General features: G+C 52.3%; 4 protein-coding genes across 4 annotated transcripts; all 4 read left to right on the top strand.

The window, feature by feature from the left end:
• Positions 1-1,249: 1,249 nt before the first annotated feature.
• Positions 1,250-3,886, top strand: Z519_10405 (uncharacterized protein; the record flags this gene model as incomplete). The annotated part of the gene is made up of 6 exons (XM_016768122.1): positions 1,250-1,519; positions 1,576-1,671; positions 1,727-3,247; positions 3,320-3,554; positions 3,605-3,731; positions 3,790-3,886. 6 exons carry the CDS (start codon positions 1,250-1,252, stop codon positions 3,884-3,886), a joined length of 2,346 nt encoding a protein of 781 aa, XP_016615590.1.
• A 1,151-nt stretch (positions 3,887-5,037) lies between these two features.
• On the top strand, positions 5,038-6,258 carry Z519_10404 (uncharacterized protein; the record flags this gene model as incomplete). Its single annotated transcript, XM_016768121.1, has 2 exons — positions 5,038-5,442; positions 5,965-6,258. The coding sequence occupies 2 exons, from the start codon at positions 5,038-5,040 to the stop codon at positions 6,256-6,258; spliced, it is 699 nt and encodes a 232-aa protein (XP_016615589.1).
• Positions 6,259-7,359: 1,101 nt separating this feature from the next.
• Z519_10403 (methionine aminopeptidase, type II) lies at positions 7,360-9,196 on the top strand (the record flags this gene model as incomplete). The annotated part of the gene is made up of 6 exons (XM_016768120.1): positions 7,360-7,402; positions 7,465-8,291; positions 8,338-8,601; positions 8,717-8,881; positions 8,976-9,062; positions 9,140-9,196. The coding sequence occupies 6 exons, from the start codon at positions 7,360-7,362 to the stop codon at positions 9,194-9,196; spliced, it is 1,443 nt and encodes a 480-aa protein (XP_016615588.1).
• A 5,582-nt stretch (positions 9,197-14,778) lies between these two features.
• Z519_10402 (uncharacterized protein) lies at positions 14,779-17,133 on the top strand (the record flags this gene model as incomplete). Its single annotated transcript, XM_016768119.1, has 2 exons — positions 14,779-16,720; positions 16,769-17,133. 2 exons carry the CDS (start codon positions 14,779-14,781, stop codon positions 17,131-17,133), a joined length of 2,307 nt encoding a protein of 768 aa, XP_016615587.1.
• Positions 17,134-18,081: the final 948 nt, after the last annotated feature.

The following is an 18,081-nucleotide window of genomic DNA, read 5'->3' as shown; positions in this document are numbered from 1 at the left end:
ACAAGCTGTATCTCAGGCCATATTGGCCGCATATTTGATCAAATTGCTGCGCGGCCCCCATGAGCAGAATGGGCAAGGGGACAAAAGGGAATATTTCATCTTCGGCTCTGGGATCCGAGTGTGAAATTTGCATGGAAATCTTAGTCTCGGCATGGACATCCCCTCAGGGCTGTCGTGCGGCAAGAAAATCGTCACCTTCCATTCTTTGTCAGTGGCATATCCTCAGGTATGGAACAAGAGGCGGATGTTGAGTGGATCGCAATGTGCTGGAAGAGACGGAGAAAAAGTCCTGGTTGAGGCCGATTATCTCTGGACGCCGCGCCAACCACATGTTCATTCTGCCGTTCCAGCGTTCCAGCGGCCCTCTAACGACGTCATCGCCCATGAAAGGTGCCCACCAAGCCCACTACTGCCCCGATTCTCTGGGGGCGCCTGTCCCTAAAGAGCTTAACAGGCAGTGGTGGCAGGCGTCACCAGCCCCAAAGAGCAATAGGGAAAGCCTGTGTGCAGCGTGCAAGGCGCTTCGTGCCAGGCGTAGGATTGCGCATTCCTTCCCCAAACCCACCTTTATCATCTGGAAACGGGCATCCTTGTGGCATGCCGCATGCTTGTCAATAGCATCCTGCCAAGCTGATTGCATGATGCCGCTTCTGGCGAATCGCACCTGCTTGTGGCAGCGCATGTCTCGCAATATCTGCTGCCCCAACTTGCCCTCCAACTGCTGAAAGAGCTGCATACACATATCGGCCCGCTGCTACCCAGAATATCCCAGAGTCCAGCAGGCTTTGGCTCGCTCATTAGTAGTCTTCAAGCCGTTCTCCTTGTCCCAGTCGCGAGTCAGCGCAGCGACACCTTCTCGTCGCCATTTCAGCCCGGTGCTTATCGTCGGATGGACGATCGCTCTCCTCTTCATCTTACCCTGAGATTCATCCTCATTCTACTTCTAATCCACATTCTCCTTCTCTCCTGGTCGCTCGTTTGTTTCTTGAAAAGTGTCTGAGGCGAGCTTCTTTTCCTCTGCCTTGTTCTGCCACTGCTGTGATACGCTGGCAGCCAACCGTCACTTTGGAAAAAAAGCTCCATTGCACATGCATGTGCTTGCGGTCGTTACATCCCCCGTCAATCCTCACGTTGCGGCGTTATCAACAGCACTGTTCGAGTTACACTTAAGAGCGCCTCCTTTGTCGTGTCGCTGAAATCCATGATTGGCTTTTAAACGCCCTCAACCTCAATCTCTCAGTTAGCAGTCATGCCCTTCTTCAAAGAGTTGCGCCGCCGATCAAAAGCAAGCTTCCGAACCTCCGACTCCTCAGCAGAATCCAATGGCACTGTTCCGACTGCAAAATCGTCCTCTACACTGAACTCCGCTCCCGGAAGCGCAACACCGCCTTCGACATATCATGCCAATGGCTCCTCTTACAACGTATTGGGTACAGTCAAGAGCAATGGTGACACTCCACCTCCGGTCCCTCAGCGGCCTACTGTTATGGTTCCGAGTTCAAATAGGAACAGCATGATAGTAAGTTCGCTGGAACAATCATGACCAAATCGTGCCTCTGAGCTGATCGAAGGCAGACTCTGTCACCTTCCGGCTCTAATGGGACAATCCGAGTTCCCCCACCGACCTCTGCGTATGCGCCTAGAATTACTTCGGTCATGGATAACTCAGTGGTATGTGATGGGTCAATAACGAGTTGGGAATGGCAGGCTCACAGATGGCGTTCAGGTCTATCACAAAGTGCTATTGGTGAATGGAGAAATCGGCGACCCCAACCACAAACCCATGGAGGGCAATCTGACTGTCCATCACGACAAGGAGGGACAGGCGTTTCCACCCACGAACTGGCCGGTCTCCGATTCGTACTTCAAAGCCCTGGTCTACCTCTCCCCGGGCTGGAACAGAATTCGTTTTGACTTCACCTCACCCAAACTGAGCCACCACAGCGCTGGATCCACCCCGACGATGCACTCTTCCTATATTATGCTGAACTACCTACCATTGAATAGCGCACCGCCTCTCCAGCTCGTCATCCTAGTCGGCAGGGATTCGCCCTGTACATATGACGCAGCTCCCCAGAGAATACACAATGAGGGCAACGATCTGTCCATGGCCATCAGAAAATTCCGAATGGCTGCTCACCTGTGGCAGACATTCACTGCAGAACAAATGTACCGACACAAATTCGGACGCAGATGTTTCAGATTCGAAGAGGAATGGCAAACCGGCACACTTTCCATCCGAGACTGGGAAATGGGCATCATGAAAAATGAAACCAGGATCCATGTCGTACGGTCGGACAAGACTACTGCAGAATTGCGGGACCCGCAGTACGCCCAACAACATTCGCCGGCAACCAAGAAGGGAGAGCTTTACTCAATTGCAGCGGATGCCGTCAAGAAGTATTTCAATATCAGACCAGGTCAGAAGCAGTATGTGGCTTGCCTCTTGCTTGATGCCCATTGGGATCCAGAAGTCGGAACAATTAGGGGCCATGCCGCTCTCGGCGGTACAGCGGATGACCTTGGCTTAGCCATTTTCGGCTCACATGCTCTTCAGAGCTATCCATCGTGTATCGAGGAAGTGGTGCCGGCCTTTATGGACTGCACGCGGACTGACACCAAGTATGTCGCAAACGATTGCGACGAATCCGGGAGTAGCTGGGAAGCTGTCAACATTGGCATCGGCGCTCATCTGCATGAGGTCGGTCATCTCTTTGGCTGTCCTCACCAAGAAACCGGAGTCATGCTCAGAGACTATGTCCGGTTGAACCGCACATTCTTGGTCAAAGAACCGTACTCGACGAGAACAAAATCCCAAGGTCTCAAGGTCTGTCGTCAGGAAGACGAGTGCGGTTGGCATCGACTGGACGTGCTCCGTTTCCGGTACCACCCCTGTTTCAGACTTCCCAGTGATGAATCTCTTCCACAAGATGACAGTATTCAATACTTTCCGGTCGGCAACGGGCGCATTATCTGTGCCGCCCCCTCAGGGATATCATTCATTGAAATGAGGATGGAAACCGACGATCTATGCCGGCAATGGATCGACTTTACCAACACTGATCCCCGACACAGTGTTACTCCCAAACAGATCACCTTGGCAGAGGCCGACATCCGCGCACGCCTTCCTGAAGACAAAAAGAAGGTCAAATTGTCTTTGACAATCTTCTGTGGTAGCTCCCGGAGTGAGAAGATCGAAGACATAGATGACCTCTTGTCAAAGAAATACATTGTTAATCTGCCGCACGTCAAGCAGGCACCGAAGCGTGATGACGGCTTGACAATGAACGCGCTGAGCAATGTTGTAGGTTTGGGCAAGTCGTTCGACTCTCGGCTCGGGTATAAAAGCAAGAAGCTGGGTCATTCCCAGCTGGAGGGGTCGCGGCCAGAAGAGCTGATTCTAGACAGCATTCATCTTCAGACAAAACTTCTGACTTCTGTCAAAGTATATCATGGATATGCACTGGACGGTGTTGAATTTTGCTATGAAGACGGTCATAGTCAACTATTCGGCAAGAGGGGCGGCAAGCCCGGTGGTGATGAATTCTTCCTTGGTGAGTTGGAGGCGTGGACATGCGACATTTCAGAGGGCTAACATTCGCAGACACACGGCGTGGCGAAACAATTCTAGGCTTTTACTTGCGTGCCGGCCTGTGGATTGATGGCATTGAGATTTTGACCAGTACGGGCCGAAGATCGGGTATTTTTGGGAACGCAATTGGAGGATCTGGGTATGTAAAAGTCTTTTGTGCTACCTTTACAGTGAGGACTCTTCTGACTGAGAGACAGACACACGTTGATGGCGCCGCGGGGGTACAGTCTCGCCGGAATTTCTGGAAGCTGTGGACCATGGATAGATGGATTCCAGATCATCATCACCCGGTAATGTCCTTCTTTTAGACGATTGCACAATGACGACAAAACCCGTTACATACAATACCCTAGGACGTCGATTTGCATGATTCGGCAATGGAAATGTCCACCACTTTCAACGGGCGATAATCGTGTCGAAACGGCTTGGGGATTAGTCGATATTGGTCACTTTTACAGACATTAATGTTGCTGCACGCCTTGTACGGAATGAAACCACTGGGAGGACACGCTTAGCCAAACATACGATGATGGCAAAAGAATACGTATACCAAAGGGACAATGGGGGACTATTCTACAATAATGAAGAGGTACGATATCCACTGGTTGGAGACGATCTCAACAGCGATTAGAGGAAGTCCATTTCAGGGGAAGGCCACTCATGCCATGAGGTATTAATGTGCTCCGGGCTATGTATATATTTGGCGCCTCCACAGCAAGGTGCGAGGCAGGGCGCTGTGATGAACTAAGCGAGATGGTACCGAAAGGTGCCCTCTAGCTAGGTGGCTTTGCTCATGAACACTTGGTGGGTGAACCGGGTTGAGCACCAACTAATGGCCTGACTTTGCTCGCAATTGACATGAACGCGAACGCTCTTGACGACCTAAATCCATATCCTCTCCTGCTCAATGATCAGGGGCGGTCTAACAGACTGGGTCTGTCTCTGGACTGGTTTTGTCGTTTGCATGACCTCTCCATGCGAGAAAATCGCAAGACAATAAGATTTTGCTCGATTCTCGACAGACGTCCCCGGGCTTTGGACATTGAGCTGTAGCTTTGACGTGCGACTTCCCCAGATCGGACTAGCTCAGCCTTGTTGGGCTTCTTCCTCATCTTCATTCGCATGCGACCGATGCGGGTTTGTTGCAGATCCGCACAGCTCTTGACGTGTACATTGAGATGCATCAGGTATCATACGTTTTGCCGGTGCAAGTTTCACTCGTCCCACAGTTGTGATGCTCACTTTGGCGGTTCAGGAGCTTTTCGATTCGCCAACAAGGAACTTGGAGTCTCAAGGACTATGAGGCGATATTAAACGAAGACGGCTTCTCCGTTAAGTCGGCACAGGAGCCCTTATTGGTATCGCCTGCGAGACGATTCAAGGTTGAATTGTCTTTCCAACTGCTCCTTCTTTGTGGGCACTGTTGAAGTTGAGAACTTCCTAGTATGGGTCTGGTGAGCCTCTGCGTCTCAAGCCTGGCGTTAGCCGGTATAGTTGCTGCCCAGAATGCCAGCTTGACTCAAGACAATAAAATTTCCACAGATGGACTCGTCTCCAATAGCTCCAGGTTCAACACGATTCTACCCGTGGACAATAGAACTTACGGCCCTCCAGTAGAGGAAGTCCATTATTTTTACAAATACTGGCCGATCTGCATCGCCGTGTCCAGCACCACTAGAATCTTTGTCTGTTACACCCAGGGGGACTACGAATATACCGTTGCGGAAGTCAACAGCACGACTTCAGAGATACCTTTCCCATCTGCCGGTTTGAACTTGCCTTCTGATAGACTCAACACCACTCTCGATGGGATCGAGTTCGGAAGTGCGAATTCCACAGGCCTGATCAGCGTGCAGGCTCTCTCTATATCTCCTGCAACATCCTCGGGCCGAACCTGAAACGCTGCGGCTCTTGGACACAGGCCGGCCGACTATCCAGTCCTCCTCTGGGAGCTACAGCATGCCCTACGCACAGCCGGGGGGGGGGGGGGGGGCCAAAAGTCGTGGGCGTCAATCTATTCAACAACACCGTCTACGCGACGTATACGTTCCCTCCAACTGTGCATTTCCCCGACTCGTACAAGAACAACATCCACTTCGATATTTGAGTAGGGTTCGAAGTCGCTTATATAGTAGACTCCAGCAACGAAAGCCAGGTTCATCATGTTAAATCTGGCGGACCGCTCGTCCTGGAGGAGGTTAACGCAACATCCCTCGGTACTCCGTACATACAATGCATTGCCGAGCTACCAGGGCCATCCATTTTACTATCGAGACCTGGGCATGAGCACCTCGCATCAACAGGAGGGGTTTGACGGGATCTAGATCTCCCCCAATGGCGACTACATCTACTGCTCGCCACTGACGTCGTAGAATCTCTACCGCGGTCCCACCGCAAACTTGCTGTTACAAGACAGGCAAAGCCTACTTGTCGAACAGGCTGCTTCCAACAACGTCTCCTGGCTCGGCCACCGCGGAGGCGAGGCCAACGGCTTTAAAGGCGATGGTCGGGGTCTGATCTACATGCTCATGCCCACCCACAACGCGGTCTACTGCTATGACCCAGCAGACCTGCAGGTTCACGGATTCATAAGAGTTCCTAGGATTGTCTGGCCCGACGGCGCGACAGTCGCGGAAGATGGTTACTTCTACGTTATTATCAATTAGTTGCCGTATCAGGATGAGTGTAACAACGGGGTCAACCTGACGCGGTTTCCCGGGGCGATACTGAGGGCTAAGTTCTTGAATAATGCCACAAAGATTACATCCTTAGTGTAGTATAGGTATGAAGAGCTGTGGATGTGATCGCCCCTAGGTTCTGCCATCTTTGGCTGTTCAACGACGCATCTTTCCTGACTGGGCACATGCACCGTGCAGATCTTCGAAGCTCGGAGCAAAATCCAATCTTGCAGGAGACTACAATTCCTCAACGGAAACCAGACAAGGCTTCACTTACATTCGTTCAAGGTGCCGACTGTGAAGACCTAGCTGCTTCCCAGGCATTGGCCGCTCCCTAGAAAGAAGGCAAACGTAGCCTCCCAGGCGTTGCGAGTTGTCGGGGCTTTCGAAGCTGAAGTCGTGTCTGCGGAAGGTCGAGCGAAGATCAAGGCCCCCGCTGAATTGATGCCGACCTGGAACTGAAGCAGTATCTTCATCGTTATTGCCGCTGTGGTTATTCCATATGGAGATCGATCCGCGCGGCGGACTTGAGAGAGATGAGATATTGAGGACTTCTTACTTCGACAGCGTCAGTGGACGAGATTTTGATCATCTCAAGCTCTTATATATTGGATCAACCGGTCGGTTGGTAGCTCTCCGGTTAGCTCTCTCTCATCCGTCGTAGCAACAGCCTCATTCTGGAACTCGACAACCATAACGAGTAATTTTTCAATGTCACATTTAGCATCTGACATGTTGCGGCGACTAGCCAGGTCTCGACCTTGGAGGCTAAACATCGGGAGGCGCCAAGTGAACTCACTAATTGTCGACCGCAAGACAAACTATAAAAACACTAGAATTGTGTGCTGTAACCATGGAGAGTGTAGTGATGGCTATGTATTCTGTGAAAATACTCAATGGCATAATCTGTGCCGAGGCGCTAGACCGTTTTAAGGTTAACGCCTGGCGGAGCGGTGAGGTTCAGTTTACTTGGCAAGCGGGGTGTTTAACCTCACAGCATCACACAACCGGCTCGTTCAGACTTCTCCTATCACAGATTCAATATCCAATAGTCGGTGTCCCTACAGCCCTGCAGTGTGGAATGTCGGAATGGGAACCAAAACTCCGGAAAACGAGCGTCGCAGAAACTATGGTATGTGACACACTGACACCTTTATGCTCGAGGTACGAATCCTAACACAAGATTCCGGCAAGGCGACACGTCCAACTCGGATGGAGCCTGTCACGTCGGCGGCGAGCCTCGGGGATCTCATATGCACAGAGACGGGGATGGCTGTCTCGGAGACGCAGGAGGTGATGACGAGAGCGACGGCGACGGCGACGGCGACGTCGAAGAAACAAGCCTGGGACCGCTAGAGGCGCCCTCAACAACCGACGTCGTAGATGCAAAGAAGAAACGGAAGAAGAACAAGAAGAAGAAGAGCAAGACGAAGAAGGCCACTCCTCTGCCTGTAAAGCAGTCGTTCCCACCAAGAGTCTTGTTGACCTACCTCTTCCCATCTGGCGAGTATCCCGAGGGTGAGATGCAAAACTATACCAAATCACTGATAGCAGCTGCCGAAGCACGGTACGAAGCTCGTTTGTATTATAAAGACGATGACTTCATCCAAAACTACCGCAAGGCCGCCGAGGTGCACCGGCAAGCTCGACGATGGGTGCAGGAGAGCGTCAAGCCCGGCCAGACTCTCCTGGACATCGCGGAAGGAATCGAAGACAGCGTAAGGGCGCTGCTGGGTCATGCCGGGCTGCAGCCTGGAGATAGTCTCAAGGCCGGCTTGGGTTTCCCCACGGGTCTATGCCTCAACCACCAAATGGCGCACTACACGCCCAACCCGGGTCAAAAGGATGTGGTACTACAGCAGCACGACGTTATGAAAGTTGACTTTGGTGTCCATATCAACGGCTGGATTGTCGACAGCGCCTTCACCATGGCCTTTGACCACACCTACGACGGCCTTCTAGCCGCAGTCAAGGATGCCACCAACGCGGGGGTCAAGGTGACAATCTTCCTTCCCAAACGGGTATGTACCACAGGATTGGACAATGGGGCTAACCTACCGTTGACAGGCGGCCGGTATCGACGTGCGTATCAGCGATGTCAGCGCTGCCATCCAAGAAGCCATGGAGAGCCACGAGGTTGAAATCCGCGGTAAAACGTTCCGCGTCAAGCCGGTGCGCAATCTCTGTGCACACGATATCAAGCAGTACCGTATTCACGGCGGCAAGTCCATCCCCTTTGTGAAGAACTCGGACCAAACCAAGATGGAGGAAGGCGAGGTCTTTGCCATCGAGACATTCGGCACGACTGGGCGCGGCTACGTGCGCGACGATGTAAGCGACCCAGTTTCGCTTTCTATTCTCCAATTGCGTTCGTTTGTTCGTCCACATACCAAAATCCAAGCAGAAACAGAACCGTCCTGACTGGCTAAACTGCGCGCCACCACAGGTAGGAATCTACGGGTACGGGCTGAACCATGACGCCCCGCTGGCAGTCCCTCTACCCCTGGCCTCGGCCAGACGTCTGCACAAGACCATTCGAGAGAATTTCAGCACGTTGGTCTTCTGCCGTCGCTACCTCGACCGGCTCGGCGCGGAGAGGTATCTAGCCGGTGTAAGTCACATACATCACCCACTCTGGCGCGCCGCTTTAGAAGGCAGGGGGAACCCACATACTAACTGATACCCCGACGCGGTCGGTTGTCCAGATGAACTGCCTCGTCTCCAACGGCATAGTGGAGCCTCATCTACCCCTGATGGACATCGAAGGGTCGTACTCGGCGCAATTCGAGCATGTGAGTTTCTCCCCTGCTTGCGGTTTCACGAACACAGAGCACGACGCGAGGCTAACGATCGATCTTACTTTTCTTAGACTCTGCTCCTTCGTGAGACGCACAAAGAAGTCTTCAGCCGCGGCGACGACTACTGACGTCCATTGAATCGGCGCACCATGGCCCCTAGATCGATCGATCCTTATTCTAGGTTATGATTGGGGTGCCGCACAGTTCTGTTGTTGGGTTGGCGTCAAAGTATCAATTACGATTCCTTTTCTTTTTGTTTTCTCTCTTTATCCCTTGGTGCTGGTTTTTTCCCCCTTCTCCTCCTCGGTTCTACATAGGCCCTACTGGGAGATTGAGATGCGGGGTTTTTTCCCAGCACTGTAACGCGAATGCGAAGGGGTCATCTTGTACGGGTGTTTCATAGGTATTTGATACAGCTGGTATGGGTATCGTATGCATGTCCAATTCACAATCGGGTTACATTTAAGTGTCAGTGGCGTTCCATGGACCATTCTTTCATGTGTGGAACCAGATAGATGAATCGACTACCAACTTGCCATGCCCCGAAGCGCCACATCAGCCTGAGTTCGAGGACATGGAAGGCCCGAAGACGGACAAATCTCCCCCTCGAACTCCCAGCGTAGAAAGATGCCCCGATGCGGGTTGAGTATGGGCTTGTGCACTAGGGCCGGGAGCACTGATAGTTTTGTATGATTTCCGAGGTCAAACATGTTTCAACGCGTATTCGAGGCCATTTACATAGGTACATTAACAGCGGTTGGTTGATCAACCCGTAGTAACCTGGCTCGGACAAATTCGGACCCGTCTGCATGCTCTTACGTCCTCTACCCTTTGGCCTCGCGTACCTGGTAATGCCCTTGATAATCAAAAGGCAATGGCAGCTCCTCCTTTTACAGAGTCGGCCAGACAATGCGTAAACGGTTCAATAAGCCATCCCACTCGACTTTCAATAGTCAACCAAAACTGGAATCTCTCCTCTCCAGCTGTTCGTCCGCTACAGAGATCGAAGAAGCGCTCCACGCGGGATAAAGATAGACAGGGGGTGCTTGAACGTACCGGTCCCACTTGACAATATCTTCCAGACACACGGGCCGAGTGGCGAGAACGAAATGCAGCGCAAGCCTGGGTTCGATGTCTAACGGTAGCGATTCGCCTCTCGTTGTGCATCGAGGATCTTGATCAAATTTGCGAGAGTGTGAGACTGTTCAAGCACTGAAGTGCGCAGATCCCCACTGGTTCCAGCATTGACTTTGGCACCTTCGGTAATGCTGAACGCGATCAAATTAAGTTGAACCAAAGCAAAATCTCGACCTGAGAAGACCATAGCCAAGGAAATGGTAGCCTTTGTCAAATTGAGGGCTATCCACAGCCAAAAAAAACTGCAAATCAATACTAGTTAGTACCTGGCTTCATGGTCAGGACGGTCCACACTGTTCTTCGGAACAGCTAACCGGCATATATCAACTGAAGACACGGAAGAGAGCCAAGTCCGGGATTTTCAACAAGTTCGCATGCTGACTTCTCTGTATCTTCAAATCTTCTGGTCGTCGTAATTGGTGAAAGTTAGTTTTCTGGTTGGCGAGGAGGGTGGCGTTCGTTGTTCCACGGTTTGAAGTTACCGGGAACTTGTGATAGAGGGCGTTGGCATGCGTAGTCTGTATCTTCTGGCCTGCATCCAGACCCGTGAGGTATTGTGGACGTGGTTCGGGTCCCTGCGTCCAGCCACAGTGGCGAGTTCAAATGATTGTCGATCTCTCGCCCAGGCAAAGATTTTCGACTCTTGTGGCGCAAAACATGTGGGGTCCGGCCACGCCGTTGCGGACTCCTCTGCATGGCTCTGCTTAGACGTCGTGCTCCCCTTGGCACAAACCTTCGATTGCGCATTCTTTGCTTTTTTTATGCATTTTGCCTTGGGCATATGGTGGTGACCTAGATGCATTCTTTAAGGGGAGACAAATTTTCGAACATTGTTGATGCGGAATAGTGCCGGGTCGAGAAGGAAAGGGTGTTCAGCCCGAAAATGCGGTTAAAAAAGTCACTCCAGTATGATGCCCGCTTCTGGAACTTCGGCAAATATACTTCTCCGAAGCTCATTTACCAAACCAACAGCCCCGGTCCCGGTATTTCGGATGCAATCTCCAAACGAAATTTCTTGTCCCTAACACTAAGGGTAGACTCTGCGGGCATTCTGAGTTGGTGGTATGATTAGAGATTTCGATAGACCATTCTTAAAAAGTGCCATAAAAAAAAGGGAGGACCGGAGGCCTTTGACAACTGCACTCGGCCAAATTTGCATGGCTGTCACAGGAAAATGGCATGGCGAATAGTGTCCCCACGGCACAAAGCCATTGGGGGGGGGCGCCAATTTTGCGCCACAGCTCGTCTCACCTGTTGGCATCCCGCAAACTCTCCCAAAAACCGATCTGGTGCCCCCCATCCACTTTCAGATGGACCATCTCAGGCATGGTCCAAAATGGCTGTGCCGCTCAAATTTGTTCCACCCGTGTTCCAGCTGTCTCGAATCGAGATTGCCGGGGTCAGTCCTTCAGAGAGTCCACTCAAATCATTGCCCAGCTTTGTAGCCCGACATGCTACGTAGCGTCGATTGACAACTTGCAAAGACGAACTGATGTCTTCCTGAAACCGGGTGGATGAGAATGAGGTCATTCTCTTTCGATTGTGCAAGGGGGCCTTCAGACGCGAGCACCTGTAATATGGAGTTGGGAATTGAGGAGATAGTTTCCGGGATATCTCTTGGGGTCGCTCGCGTTGGACTTGGGTGATTCCCTAGAGTTTTCTCTAGAGGAGTCTTCCGAAGTTTCCAAAGATGGCTGATTGGAGGTGTGACGGGCGTGCCGTGCAGAATGACGAATAGTCTGTGAGATCGTAGGCGGGATTGTCAAAGGATCACTTGACCTTGGATGTCCTCGAATCTCTCTTTCGTGCGCCCGTTCTGTTTCATGTTGCAGAAGTCCCTGTCACATTGGTTGGTCAGGGCGAGAGACAATGATGTAATGTGGGGAGCTGCATCCTGACGACTTTTTTTCGCCGTGTTGCTCGGGGCACCGTAGCGTGAGACTCGATTATTGGGCACTACGCAGCCAGCGGGTTTGGGCGGTCAGCCCATCGACAAACTCGTCGGGTGCTCTTTCATGTCCCAGGTCAATCTCGTGCGCTGGGCATTGACAATGAGACCCTTCGGTGTCTTGGAAGCCGAATACGGAGGTGCGGTCATGTGGATCGAGTTCCCGATTGAGGAGGAGCCGTGGCGGGTGTTATCATTGAGTGTGATTCTATGTACTAGCAAACCGTCTCTGGATCTTGACAGATAATTTTTCTTCCTCCTCGCCCCTTCTCTGTGCTGTACTCGTACCGTACTGTATCATGCATGCGCGTCCCGCCGAGGGTGAGATAGCATTCCATGACTCAGTGGTGGTGCCATTGGCGGTAATTGGTCTGTTTGCGGAGACGGCTTCTGGGCGAAATGAGCACAGAGGAATGATCGACGACGAGGGATCATGCTGATCCTCATGGGCACGTGTGGACGATCAGCAAAGTGCATGTCCTTACTGTGATGGATTAGCATAAGCGAGCTCATGATGATGATAGTGGTGATCAAACAATCGCCTGTGGCTGAAGATAGATGAGTTAACGAGCGTTTCATCTGTCCGCAATCATTTCGCTCCAAGAAAAAAAATTGGAGGAACATGGGGGAATGGCTCTGGGAGCAGCTTTGCCAACCGAGATGGGAATCAGAGATGGGAAAATGAAAAGGTGCAAGCCACTGGTGCCTGGAGTGGATGCCCGGCAAATGTGCTGCTGACGAAGCGCGGCTCGCTTCCTGTGCTGGAGAAAAGATGCTGGTCAGGCTGAAATATCCGACTTTTTTGCCACAGAAAAAGCCACAAGCTGCGAGGTCCAGAGAAGAGCTGCCGCCTCGAAAGCCACACAATCGGAGGGGGGGATACGTGTGGCTGTGTGGCTGTGCTTGTGGTCGGGTCGATCAGGCCGATCTGTCTGTCTGGGCCTTACATGGGAAGAGAGGTCTGCCTTAATCTTTTCCGCGCTCACGGTGAGGATGAGCCTGGTTCGATGGAGCACAATGAGAAGCAGGCACAGAGGGCAAGGCAGCAAGTCGAGAGGGGGACCAGGTAGTGACCGTGAGCGAAGAGAGAGCAAGAGGAAGAGGGAGAGTGGCAGATGTGCATGGATGGTGAAACGAAGACGGCTGGCCAGTCAGCGGGTGCTAATGACTGGGCAAGTCACCCACCCAGTGCTCCCGAAACAAGCCACGTCGGTGGGCGTCACGGGCGTCATGGGCGCAAGGTGCCGCTGGGGGATGCCACGGGCTGCCACTGAAAATGAATTGAACGCCACGTCGGGCGTGCGCACTAAGCCTATTCCAAGTGGCAGCTCCGGTCCGGTTGGTGAGGAGGACCAATGGCTCCCCTCAGTTCCTCCCCTGGTACCTCGTATGCGTGGCTCAGTTAAAGGCATTAGGCGCATTGGTGGAGTTGGTGGAACCCCGTGTTTAGGCTTTTCAGAATTGGGCTCCTAGCTAAGTAAACATGGGCTCGATGTTGCCGTACGCCGAACGGAGGCCCGTACCTGCTTCGTTCGGAGGCACCAGAGGTAGAGACGCAAATCGACATCTCATCCCAAATTCTTCCATGGCCGCTAAGCTCGAGACTCCACCAACTTAAGGGTGAAGCACCCTGGATCCCTGACCTGCGGCCCCCAATCATGGCTGCTAATCATGGACCCGGGGTGCCATGACCGTGGCTAATTCCATCCATCGCTGATGCATCGAGGACCCATGCCTCCAGTATATCGTGATGAGCAACACCCCCCCCCCCCCCCGGTCCGTTCATTTTTGACGAGACTCGCTCCACCGCGTGCTACGTCCTACGTGCACCTAGCCTGCTACCTCACACCTCACGCACTTACCACACACTCACAAACCAACAACCTTGAAACCGTTCAATCCGTCAATCCTTTTGTTGTCTATCTTTTTTCTTCCTTTTGCCCTTTTTCTTCATATTGCACTTGAGAGCCACCCCCCTCCCGTCCTCACCTTGAAGCAGACCTCTTTGGATCTCAACATCGATTCAGCCCCCATCCTCGAACAGACTGTCTACTCGACGAAACGCGCACGCAATAAGGCGCAGCAGTTCATACGAACCTCTTACGTTTCTGCATCCCCTGCAATCAGATCTCCGAGCACTGTCGCCAGTGAACTGATGCACGACGCTTGACTGCCATCGCCCCCTTCGACAGTTCGACGCGAACTTGGCCGGCTCCATGTGGTTGATTTGACCTCAGTCTCTCTTGGTTCATCAGCCTGAGACGCTGTCCCCGCCGCAAATGTTTCGCAATCGGTCAGTCTTTGTCTTGCGATCTATACCCGTTTCATCTCCACAGCCCTAGCTGGCCCATGGCATACTGACTTGCATTTCGCCGTGGTAGGCGCAATACTCAGAAGCCCGATGAGGAGTTGTACGCGGCCTTCAAGCAGAATTTCCCCGAAGTAGGGCCTGGGTCGACCTCAGCTCTGCAAGGAGATGCACGTCCTGCCCGCCGATCGTCGACTCTGAGCGAGGCTATCGTGGAGGAACCGTCAACTTCTCAGCGGTATGTTTAGGATTTGTCTTACTTCTACCCACCAGTCCTCTCCCTCGGGGAGCCCCAAATATTGCCCTACCTTGACACAATGTCTCCAACTCTACTCCCTTCTGGGCATGGCGATGAAGACGCCAACAACGCTGACTATTTTGCCAGAGCCTTTGAAGGCCAGCAGCAACCCGAGGTGAAGGAGCAAGATGCCACTCCCAAACCATTTACCGACGCCTGGAGGTTTACTCCCTCCCTCATGGATCCTAATTCTTATGCCTTCTCTGCTTTTGCCAACCAACCTCCGGGATACTATACTCCCACCCCCGGTGGCTTTGGCACTCTCTACCACCCTCAAGCGGGCGACCTTCACACGCCCGGTATGGGAATGAACACTCCTCTATCTCTCCCCCATTCTATCCACGGGCTCCACGCCCAGGAGCAGTTGATGCACCTCCAGCACTTCAACCCCCATCTTCTCCATCAACCACATCCCTTCCAGGAGCCGTTCCATCCTCAGCAACCTCCTCTTCATGTCCCGACCCAACAACCACAAACATTCGCCCCGCAGCAGTTCCTGCAACATCAGGACTCTGGATATGTGGCCATGGATGACACTCCCCACAAGACGACCCCGACACAGGCCGAAGTAGGTATGGAGCAGCAAAGCATGAATCAACCAATGCGACAGTCGATGTCCGGGAGCGTTGCTTTGACGGGCCTACCGTTGGGGGAAAAGTCAGTATCGACCAGCTTCGTTCAGGCACTCTCTAACCTCGATGTCAGGTTTCGATTTCACACGACATTGAATGCTCCGACAGCCATGGTCCGGCACGCAGATGAAATTCCCATCACGTACCTGAACAAAGGTCAAGCTTACACCATGTCAATCTGGGACACCACTCCTCCCATCCCACACAACGCTCCTCTCCAGTATCGTACTTATGTCCGTGTTTCCTTTGAAGACGAACAGCAAAGAGCGCGACCTGGAGCCTGTTGGCAGCTCTGGAAGGAGGGCCGTGGGTCGAACGAAGCCCATCAGCGAGGTGGCAGACTCCTGGCTGTGGAATACGTTGACCAAAATCCAGGCGGGGATGACGTGTTGCGGAGACCTCAAATCCAGCTCGAGAAAGCCTCGTTTGATGGGTTCGCAGTGACTTGGTCCCCCAATGCCGCCAACGGGGGCCCGGACTGCTCCCTATCATTACGCTTCAATTTCTTGTCAACAGACTTTAGCCATTCCAAAGGGGTCAAAGGCATACCAGTTCGACTTTGTGCCAAAACCGAGCTGCTTACCGCGCAGACATCCACCCACAACGAGCCTGAGGTGTGCTATTCCAAGGTCAAACTTTTCCGTGACCATGGTGCAGAACGTAAACTGTCAAATGATGTCGCACATGTGAAGAAAACAATCGACAAGCTCAAACAACAGATTGCTCAAGCCGAAGCTGGTTTAGGAGGCGCCGGAAAAAGGAGGAGGAGCAGCTCAATGGCAAAAGCCTCAGCGTCCAAGCCCGGAAAAGTAGTGAAACACAAGCGGACTTGGTCCGTTGACTCTGAAGCGGAGGGTGTCAAGTTTTCGGCCGAGGCGGATCTCCAAATGAAGCTGGCCAGCATGCAAGACATGTTCTCTTCGACAAGACCCGTCAGTATTTTGTTTTTGCGCGGTGAGCCAGAAGATGATCCGGATCTTCACCCAGTCAAGCTTCCCGGAGACGACCCTGAAGGCAAGGAAATCGTGCGCACCACTACGTGGGAGTCGAGACAGAGTGCGTCCGACTCCCCTACTTCAAATGCCGGCTCGCCGTCTTCGAGCTCCGCTTCGCAGATCACCCCAAAGAGAAAATTCTCCGACCTGCAACAAACTGCCATTCTGGAGGAGGGAGAAAGCGAAAACGACAATGACCACGCCGGAGGTGTCTCCGGATCGAGACCGGTGAAAATTACCAAGACGGAAGCGGAGTCTGTCGTTAGACCGGGCGTTTTTGCGGTTGATGTGGACAGCAGCTATCGGCCTCCTGTTGAAAGGCCCATTCGTCCAGGTAAGTGTCCGTGTCGACTACCCAGGTATCAATCTAACGTGGTCAAAGTTGCATGCTTCTACGTGCGCCAAAAAGATGCGGCGAAGGAATACTACCGCGCTGTCTACTTGATGCAACGGACCGTGAAGGACCTGATCAACAACATCGCAACGAAATTCCAAATCGACCCTCACAGAGTTACCCAGGTCACGCATGTCAATTCTCGCGGCCTTCACATCATAGTAGACGAGGATGTCGTAAGAGAACTCCCGGAAGGTCAAGATATGATTGTGGAGTTCACACCGCTCGAAACCGACCAACCGGTCAATCATGAATTCATCTCGCTCGCGGCTACGGAAGTGACGGTCGACAGCGAACTACCACCTACGGAGTCATTCATTTCGGATCCGTTAGAGATGTGGTTAAATTATTGAAGATTTGTACACCAATCCAGGACCCGGAAATTGCATGAGATACCCCTGGCTTTCTTCATTGTACTTGATTTTCATTACGAACACGACAAATGCTTCGGCGGCACACTCTAGAGGAGAGTTCGATTTGTCGTCATTGAACGAATCTACTTACCTTTATTTGATACCCCTTTAATGGCCAAAGGCCATATCCGAACTCGGGCGCTGGACTGCGGACACCAAGTTTTGAGTGTACAGTTAGGTCACAACGGAAGGAGGACAGTTTGCGGCCGATATCTGCGACAAGGACTTTTTGCAACAAAGTCTCTTTTTCCATTCACTTTTTCACTTCAGTACAACGAAGGACGATTCGAACGAAGGGATGATATACGGGTCCCCGAGCGAGCCCCGACCATACTTTCACGAGGAACATGACTTTTCGAGATACCCACATTATTGGAATTTTCGTTTGTTGGAAACGATGATACCCAAGCGTGACTTCTACTAGAGTTCGTTATCACCACCAATGTATCGACCAACTAATATGGATTTACACAATTCTTCAACTTTAACATTTCTCTCTTTATGCCGACGGGCTGTTTTTCGTGTCGAATCTACGACTTGGGATTCGAAGCACAGAGCGAAATCTCTCGCCGGCGAATTTGCCACATGGGGTTTCTTAGCTTCGGAAAGGAGGGTGGAAGGGCGCTTGCCAGGGATATCTGGGGATCAAACATTCAGAGAGACAAAGCCAGTGGTTCTCATTCTGCAGGAACGGAATCATGTGGATTATCAGCAAGGGGAGATGCAGGAACCAATAACACTCCTGAAACAAGGAGGCTGGAGCCAATGACGCAACGTTCCAGAGTTGAATCGAAGGTCGGCAAAGGGTGGGGAGACGAGGTGGCTGTCTGGAAGGCTCTGACGGTGGAGAGGAGCATCTGCCTCGCTGCCCCAGGCGGTGGCAGTGTT

Source organism: Cladophialophora bantiana (assembly GCF_000835475.1).
Source record: "Cladophialophora bantiana CBS 173.52 unplaced genomic scaffold supercont1.18, whole genome shotgun sequence".
In the NCBI taxonomy this organism is placed as follows: Eukaryota; Fungi; Ascomycota; class Eurotiomycetes; order Chaetothyriales; family Herpotrichiellaceae; genus Cladophialophora; species Cladophialophora bantiana.
This window is presented reverse-complemented; position numbering and strand designations above follow the sequence as displayed.